The sequence below is a fragment of the Punica granatum genome, chromosome 4 (genome assembly GCF_007655135.1).
Source record: "Punica granatum isolate Tunisia-2019 chromosome 4, ASM765513v2, whole genome shotgun sequence".
Taxonomy (NCBI): domain Eukaryota; kingdom Viridiplantae; phylum Streptophyta; class Magnoliopsida; order Myrtales; family Lythraceae; genus Punica; species Punica granatum.
This window is the reverse complement of record NC_045130.1, coordinates 34122606-34131963: the sequence shown is the minus strand read 5'-3', so window position 1 is coordinate 34131963 and position 9358 is coordinate 34122606. Positions and strand designations below refer to the sequence as shown.

General features: G+C 40.6%; 1 protein-coding gene across 5 annotated transcripts; it reads right to left on the bottom strand.

The window, feature by feature from the left end:
- Positions 1-502: 502 nt before the first annotated feature.
- LOC116203622 lies at positions 503-9126 on the bottom strand. Of its 5 annotated transcripts, none has more exons than XM_031535435.1 (9): positions 8970-9118; positions 5193-5677; positions 4894-5037; positions 2569-3054; positions 2301-2450; positions 2078-2194; positions 1945-1992; positions 1404-1846; positions 503-1313 (listed from the first exon to the last, which is right to left on the bottom strand). In XM_031535435.1, exons 3-9 carry the CDS (start codon positions 4982-4984, stop codon positions 699-701), a joined length of 1950 nt encoding a protein of 649 aa, XP_031391295.1. In that variant the 5' UTR covers positions 4985-5037; positions 5193-5677; positions 8970-9118; the 3' UTR covers positions 503-698. The 5 variants fall into 5 exon arrangements, with proteins under 5 accessions (XP_031391295.1, XP_031391296.1, XP_031391294.1 ...); XM_031535436.1 differs by having other exon boundaries at positions 5601-5677; XM_031535434.1 differs by lacking the exon at positions 5193-5677 and having other exon boundaries at positions 8970-9126.
- Positions 9127-9358: the final 232 nt, after the last annotated feature.

The following is a 9358-nucleotide window of genomic DNA, read 5'->3' as shown; positions in this document are numbered from 1 at the left end:
GTATTGATGGAACTACCATGATTGGTTTATGGCCCTTTGGTCAAAGCTTCATAGAACTCATATGGTCAGTTGTAATAAATGATTTCCGCAAAAATGTAAAAAAGAGAAAAACAGGGCTTCTGACAGTTTATATGATCATTAGCCGGCAATAACATTACTATATGAATCTTTGTATTTTCAGTTTGGATGGGTTCTGTTCGTAAATTTTTCCTTTAACAGGAAACTCTATCTCGCACAGTTGCATCAACACAACAAAAAAATGAAAGAGCACAACCGAGGAATTTGCTGATTGGATTTCGTTATGATGTTCTTACTTAGCTTTGCGTTTCGAGTTCCACTGAATAGGGTATGCATCAAAACAAACATCAGCCACTTCCTGCTTTCGGTATCTGCTCTACGTCATTCGATGAAGTGAGATCCTTCGGTCCATGACGGGAGATTGGTTACGGGAAGGGGGACATTACAAGAAACAGGGCAGCTAGCAATACGTGGTAAATGAATATTTACTTAATGAGCTAAAGCTTTTCCACACCAGCGCATTATATTGGATACACATATGGCTTGCATAGTCCAATTTCACCCCACATATATCCAAATCATACAATCAACTTATCCGAGTAATACAATGACAATTCTCCAAACCAAGCCGTGAAATAGAGAGAGACACATATTGCTCACATGCACAACACCAGTATCCCTCAATCCGACTGCCAAATTTTCTGATGGTGAAAAATGCGAGCACCATGTGTTGACTGCACCATGAAGATGAGCAGTGGAAGTTGCGACTTAGCAAATAGAGCAACAGGGATGGCAGTGAGTGCTATGATCGGGAACAAAATCCAGTGGAACCTCTCATTTAGGACCATATATAATGTTGCTCCAAATGCCACCATCATGGTTGCTACGGCAAGGAACAAAGACGTGAATCCTAATATCAACCTCTGCGGAAGGTCTCGGAGGAAATCTTCTTCTGCGTACCGCGCCGTCAGGATAGACAAGAACATTAAGATGGAAGTTGTAGAGGAAAAGAGAGCTAGAGCATCGGACACAGCAAACAACATGAAGACTCGCTCGTTTAAAAAAATTGGAATGCCTTTGCCGTCAACATCTCCACCAGGAACTGTGAAAGCTGCTGCAAAAACGACGGTGGCTATGAGAGTGGATACCACCATGCAGGAGCTTGAGGTGTCCTTCATCCATTTCTCCGCATCTCTGATTAACTCCTGATGTTCCCTTGTAAACAGTTCTCCAGCTGTTTGGCCATATTTATCCGCATGTACTCTAACTTGGGGATGAACAAACTTTTCCACAGCCTGGAGAGGCATGCAATTCCGTAAAGCTTATAATGTCCGAGCAGAAAAATGCAAATCCAAGGCAAAACTGGTAAGAAGCATGCGTCGCACCTTAAACCATTGCAACTCTCTTTGCATTTGTAGTGCAGGACAAGATACAGATGAAAGTTCAGGGTAAGGTGACAATTTTGCAGCAAATTGCAAAATTTCCTGACCAAATCCGTCCTTTGTGTTGGATAAAGCTTTGGTAATTGCGTTCTTTTCAAGCATAAGACTAAGCACCTTTTCTCGTCGTAGGGTTACCGCCGACTGAAGAGCGGTTGCAAATGTTGACTTGACCCAAATCAAATAGGGAAAATACTGAAGGCAAATGGATATTATTTCAACTATGCCTGGCTCCGCTGCAGAGCGTAGAATATATTGACTTGCAAAGAACTGAAGTATCTCCCTCGGAGTCATACCATTGGCAATTACTTGGCATGTAATTTCCACAAGCCTTTGGGTGCATTTGTGTTTGTACTTTTCATCTTGGATGCACTTGATCGCACCAAATGCTGCAATATAGATTAAGTTAATTCATGATTAAATAAGTGAAAATAATAAGAACAAAATAATTACAACACCAATCTGACTACTATATAGTATATTGTACCAAAATAATCCTGAGCTTTCCAAGCAGTTTGGATGCTCCACTGCCGAACTGCAGTCAGAAGCAGACAAAAGAAGGCAAGTAAGTGTAAGAGATCTAGCTTCCAGCTTGAATATATGGAATTTGGCTTACAAACCTCGAGTCCAATAGGTTGTTGAAGTTGGTGATATTCGGGTGTTCACCAGAGGGTCTTCCACATCATTGCTAAATAGCCGAGGTGGTGTTTGGTCGAGCTCCACTTCCTCCGGAATAACTTCAATTAAATGAACAACATATTTTTTTAAAAAAAGATTCAAATAAATAAATAAAAATAGACAGAGGAACTATATATATATATATATATATAATTCTAGATGTACGGTGGTATATGCATCGCTGCCAGAAGTTAAGCTTGCATCCACTTTTGAAATCAGAAGGCTTGTCTGTCAAAGCTTCTAGCATTCCCCGTCCGCATTCATTTGTTACCCGAGCTAAGTCTGGATATCTCTCCAATAAGTGAAGGCATATATCTGGTGAACCAACGAACTAATAAATTGAAAGAAACGAAACTTTTCGCAGTAATTAATTAGGAGCAAATATGTCAAGTTTAGAGAATAAATTAGTGAATGAATATATGCATGCATTTACCGTAGGAACCTGACCACACCAGACCCTGAATCAGTGAACCGGCCTTAGGGCCGGTAAAGGGACGACCAGGAGGATCATCAGTAGTTTTCAAGGTAAGGTACCACATCACTGCCTTGCTGTTGAAAATGGCTGCGGTATGGAGGGCTGTAAATCCCTCAGCGTTGATGATTTGGGTCAACGTCCTGTGTCTATCGATCAGAGTCTTTACGGCATCCAAACTTCCATACATTGCAGCAAAGTGGAGGGCTGTCTGGCCGTTAGAATCTTCCATTTCCAGGTCTTCCGGGGAGAGGAGTTGTACTAGCTTCTTTATGAACTGCGTCCGTCCCATTGAAATTGCCAGAAGCAATGCAGTCTCTGGTCCTACAGAAATTATGGCCGTTTTTGCATCGGGGTCGCTCTTGAAAGTCCTCTCAGCCGTCTCCCAATCTCCTGCTAGAGCTGCCTTATACAGGCCTTGGTAGCGCCGGAGATCATCTCCATTGTCTTTTAATTTGCACATTTTTATAAGAAGTTAATGAGAGGTCCTTAATTAATTAATTGCTTTCTTTCTTTTGTAATCCAAATCATATATGATCATCTTAACAATATCTACGTGCATGCATTTATAGAGAGGCGAAATGACTACGCACGTTAGAATTAGAATGCGCGAGCTTTCATATTTATATATTTTACTTAATATTGTTTGCAATATATTTTACAGAAATAATGAATTGATGACTTGTGATAAATTCATTTGATTGATCGAGAAAACCGAGGTTTCCGATGCCCTTTTATGGGTTTCTGTCTAATAATCTATTTTAATGGCGCCTGTCATACATAATCCGTTGGCATATCAAGAACTAGAATTTGTTTTTCAATAGGGAGTAGTACTCTTGACAAACAATAAAGGAGGACAATTGAATATATGGGTCTATTCTTGTTAAATACCACTTGACTTATAAGTGCTTGGGTCAACCTCCAATTCAAAAAAATAGAACCGACAAGTTATGGTATCAAATCTCTCTTTATAAATCCATTAGATTCATTGACAGGAAAAAAAAATTCTTCTTAATTTTTCTATGTGGGATTTCTAAACAGAAAAAGCCATTTTTAATCATAAACCTTATATCACTTTTTTATTTTTATGCTAAACCTATTTTTTTGTTCAACTTTGTCCTCAACTTTATGTATTTTGTTCTTGTTGGTCCTCCCGTCTACTTTTCCATTACAAAAAATCAATTTCCGTCCAAATAATTTTATTTAAAAATTAGAAAAAGCTCAAAAAAAAGTTGGGAAGAAGAGGAACGGAGAGGGGAATGGAGAGCGGGAGGTGGCCGATTGAAGCCTCGTCTGCGGCCACCCCTCTCCATTTGAGGTTGTTGGTGATCTCTGGGTCACTGGCAACCTTGGAGGGGATGGGGTGGCCGCCGGTAAGGCCCCCTCACAACATATTCAAGGGTTCCCAGTCGAAACTGAAGACCCTCAAATTCGCGGGGAGGGGGTCTCGCCGGCAGTCACCCTTCCCTCAAAATTGGATATGGCTACACTCAAACTTGACTAACGTGAGGCGCACCTTTGGCTTTCTCAAAACTAAACCTAGTGTGGTGTGAGCCTACACGAGTGCACGAAAGCATAACCAACTCTGATACCACATTAAATTCCACTGAGCTAGTAAGTGATTGGGCCATATCCAACCCAAAAATTAGAGCTAATAGGTTATTGTATCCAATCTATCTTACAAACCCATTAGATTCTTCTTTAACTTTTCCACGTTGGATTTCTAAGCTCTCAAAATTTGAATCTATTTATTTTTTCAGTTGTAAGGGAAACCTATGCAAGGACAAAGGCAGTAACAGGGGAGGGAGGCAAAATTACGTTGACATGGTTTTATATAATTCCCTTGCTAAACAAAATTTATGGCGGATTTCTAAGCTCTCAAAATCAATTTGACTCTATTTATTTTTTTCAGTTGTAAGGGAGACCTATGCAAGGACAGAGGCAGTAAGAGGGGAGGGGAGTAAAATTACGTTGACATAGTTTTATATAATGCCCTTGCTGAACAAAATTTCTAGCTTCATCCTTGGACCTATGAGCCTATTATAGAAATTTTAAGAGCTAATAAAGGTGTACAAGTACAAGAATCAAACCTGTAACCTCCTGATTTACCAGGCAAACAAGTGCACTACTGGGCTAGACGCTCTTTCTCGAATATGTCTATTTGTCTCTCACACTAATTTCTTCATAGTGTTTACAGAAAGAGATATAACCATGTTGATCTTTCCCAAAATAAATGACAAAAAACATGTACGTTCTTATAACCGAGGTGTGCTTTCCTTCACTTACCGGGATATGAGGGAGGAAAGTGATCCGAGACGTTGTTGGTATCAGCATCCGTGCCAGCTGGATTTGTAATTATCTTTCGAGGTTTGCCCATTGGATTGGGTTGCACGCCTTTTTTCACTAAGGCAACAACTAGACTTTTACTTCCTGCAGTTTAAATCGACTTGGGTGTGTTAACAGCCTTCTTAGTTATACATTAGAACATATGAAACTCTCCTTTGTGTGCTCTTAATTTGAAAAATATAAGTAAAACAAATGCAAATAAAGAAAATATATTCCGACCCGAAAAGCTGCTCGCTTACCAGAGTCTGATAACCATCGACAAGTCAAAATGACAACAGAGGCAATGGAATTGATCCGCGATGGAATCTCTCTGTTTGGTTGTTATCAAATTAGTAGAAAGTTAGAAGTTTTATAATTTAGAAGCACCGATGTCTGGGTTGATATCGAAGAAAGAATATCACATTGGGAAGCAAAGTATGAAACCATTCATCTCATTTTACTTTCGCATTTGAGTTTTACTTCTTTTTTTGGGTCACATGATTCTCTTGTTTTTTGCTTTTGCATTTCCGTTGTCTCCCTTTTCTAATTTTTTTCTCTCTTTTTTGCTTGTCAAAATTGTCCCTCTGGTTTCTATTAAACGACCTAACTGGCCGCGATTATGAGAGTTCGATCCCTGGATATGAAGTCTAACACTAGGAGTATAATACCAATCAGATTACTCTATAGTATATTGGTATAAAATAATCCTGCGCTGTCCAAGCAGTTTTGATGCTCCACTGCCGAACTGCAGTCAGATGAAAACAAAAGAAGGAAATTAAGTGTAAGAGATCTAGGTATTGCTTTATGATCAACTCGAACTTCTGGAATAGATATGGGGTCAACTACTTATAGGCTTAGTGAAAATTTAACGTGGTGTCAAAGCTGCCAGTCGTCTCATGTGTAGCCCAAGTGTGGAACTCTCGTGTATCTAAACAAGGATATAGCCCAAGTCGTCTCATGTGTAGCCCAAGTTATAGTCTATATCCTTGTTTAGATACATGACCTTAGTGCTTGTGCCATAACTTAGCGGAACTCTCATAAGTTAATTTACACTTCGTACGCCATGAACTTGTATGCAAGGTCTTATTAAATGAGGTAACCGTATCAAGCAAATTTAGGTTATCTAACCACATAAAGAACCGATATCAATAACATCTAAACTAAGAATGAGACCGAACTTGCTATTTCTGAATGAACAAAAAATAACCGGATTTGTTCAATGCAAAAATAGAATCCAAATTTATGTCTAAAAGACAGTACAATATAAGTCTCTCCTAAGTCCAGATAATAACTAGTCCTCAATAATAACCTAAAAGCGCCTATAGCCTCAACTTTAAACTTATTTGCCATTGCCCCTACATAGATGCATCTTTTAACATCAATTGGCATTTGACAATTCTGACAACCTTGCATAGATACACTTACGTGAATGGTGCCACCTGATCCATCTACCAAGTGTGCATGGGTACAAAAGTTAAATTGACACCCGGAAAACCAAAGTGAGAAATATATCTTTATTAGCAGACCAAGCGTGGATACTTGGTACACTTAATCTTTATGTGCCCACTAATCTAGCAAAAGAAACAGCGAAGCCTTGTCCTGTTTCTTATGCTTATTCTGTTGTTGTAGAGCACTCACACCTTAGACCTTTTCATTTTCTTACTCTTATCTTTAGAGATTAACGCTCAATGAGTACTTTATGTCTCCTTGCCTCAATCTATCTTCTTTTTGCCCATATGCAGAAAATGAGCTCATTTACCTCATGTCGACTGAATTGTGCAAGGAAAGATATCACAACTAGATGCACAAGTAATACCTTAAGTGCCTTTTGTTATTAAGCAAGATCAATCGTTTCCATAATATACTCCCTGTTGTTCCCCTGCCCTTTGTACCTTATTGAGACAAGATTTGCTAAAAGCGTACTTGTCTCAACCTTTTCGTTTCTCACGAAACGCTTCTTAATGGCAACCAAGAACAATTTGGCATTAGTCTCAAAAGACGTAGCACCCCTGACACTTTCTGAAGTTGCATACCTCATGATCATTAGACTTGGACGATTAGAACAATCCTACCACTCAAAGTTTCTTTGGATCTTATAGGAACTTGCAGCTGTTAGGCAAATTAATTCATCTGAACTGCCAAGTCTAGATCCATGCAACCAAGAACTATGATAACATTCCCGTTTCAAACTTTAAAATTATTGCCATTTAGCATAGAAATTAAAATTTAGTGCAATACTAATGGAGGTAATATAAGAATTAACTATACAGAGAACAACTGGAGGAAAAATAAAATAAGCTCACGCATCAATAAAACCAAAAGCAAGTTAATAATGGTAGGTCCCATCACAAGATACCTAGCACAACGTTGATCCTCCGTCTTTGGAAAGATGATATCAACTTGTAAGTGATATCCTCGGTGCAGTAATCAAATACAGACCATTAATCCTGTCAAACAATAAGCCTTCCTTTGGGCCGACTTAAATGTTCACATGGAAAACTTTATGACAGTCTCATATTTATTATCACATGCATGCATGGAATTCGACCATATAGTAACCTTCCTTTGGGCTGATCACTATCCGCGTGAAATTCCAAACACGCAAACATCTTATATTCCAAACAGATTGATCTACACAATAGAGCTCACCAAAGTGAGATGCTGCTTCAATTAATCCATTTTAGAACATTAGACATTCCAGAAAAATTGCAATTATTTAATTCAGACCTAAAACCGGTTAAAATTAGGTTTGAAATGCCCAAGATTGGATCTGGAACACCCAAAATTAGGCATGAACCGGAGTTAATTGATCTAAACCGAACTAAATGGGCTGAAACCAATTTAAAATTGAGCATGAACCACACCAAATTAGACTGAACCGGACAAAATCCGGCCTAAATCAGTCTCAATCGTGACCAATCTTTCAAAATTGGCCCAGAACCGGACTAACTTTGATCGAACCGGTCAAAAATTCAACTAAACCGGCCAAAACTGACGAAGAACCGGGCTGAATTAACTTGAACCGGTCGATCTGGTCAAGGTTGACCGAACAGTCAAACTTTGGCCAAACTGAGCTTTGACTTAATGGGCCAAGCCCGCTGAAGCCGAATTGGCCTGAAATTGGGTCAGACCAAGTCAGCTGGGCCGAGCTTAACTGAACGGGCTTGAGCCCAACTTTGGTCCAGATCCGAAACTGAAATGGGTCGGGCAAAAATAATCCGGTTCGGGTCGGAGTTCATCTTCTCCACCCGAATCTTTCCCCGACCCAGAAAGAACAGCGGTGCATCTATCCTTCGGAGCCCAGCTCGGCTCCAGCACCTGCCCCGATCACGGCCTTCCCTTCAGTGACGGCGTTGACTGCGCCGCCACCGGCCGTGACCACGACATGCACGGGCTGGAGAGAAGGTGGCTCGGGACACAGCTGGCTTGAGGTCGGGGAGAGGGGAAGAGATCGAGGAAGACGAAGAAGACGAAGGTGGGTCTGCTACCTTCGACCCACGACTCAGAAGTAGCTGTCGCGAGTCGATTTCGACACGGTGTGGCTCGAATCGCCGACCCAAAACTCGAAAGGCTGCCTCAGATCGCGACCTGGGGCTGCGATTGCAGAGCCGTGGTCATGGTTGCAGACCAAGAATCCTGCTGCCCTGCTCTCGTCGCCCCTCAAGGCCAGGCCACTCACAGGAGGCACGCCCCGAGTGTGCATGAAATGCTGCTGCTCGTCTCCCCATAAGGCTAGCACAGCCATGGATGCCGTGAACTGAATCTCAATCCGACCCATGAAACCCAAAACTTACTTAAACTTCAATCACAGTAAGCAAAACCAAATTGCAGCAAACAAACTTTAATGACAACATCTTGCATGCATCCATCACCAGTAATGGAAAACTAGATTGCCAGAACCATAAACCCAATTGCAACAATCACAATCCGAACTCGAAGCTTTAACCGTAATTTCCTAATTGACCCAATCAAATGCAATCGGCTCTGATACCAATTGTTAATCTTACATGTCGACGTCATCGGGGTCCAGAGCGTACCTGAAATGATCGTCAGAAGTCGCAGTCCATTCTCGGGTTAGCATCTTCCGGGTCTACACTTTGTGCACCCTTTTTTCTTTTTTCCCTTCCTCTCTCTCAGGCTGTCTGGAGCATAATTATTTGAGAGGTCATTTTCATTAAGGGTCCAAATTAGAAGAAACAAGAAGCGTCTCTCTAACGGTGTGATTTGAGACTTAACCGACGTGCGACCGGAAAATCATAATCCTCTCAATTGCGTTTAAACAATCGAGGTTAGTATAATATTTAATTCTGCCCATCATGGAATTCGAAAAACACTCGCGGTATATGCACATCAAATCTCACACTTTAACGAGATGTTCTTAGACCCATAATTTAAAAACTTGATCGATCACTTAATCGGGTCAAAA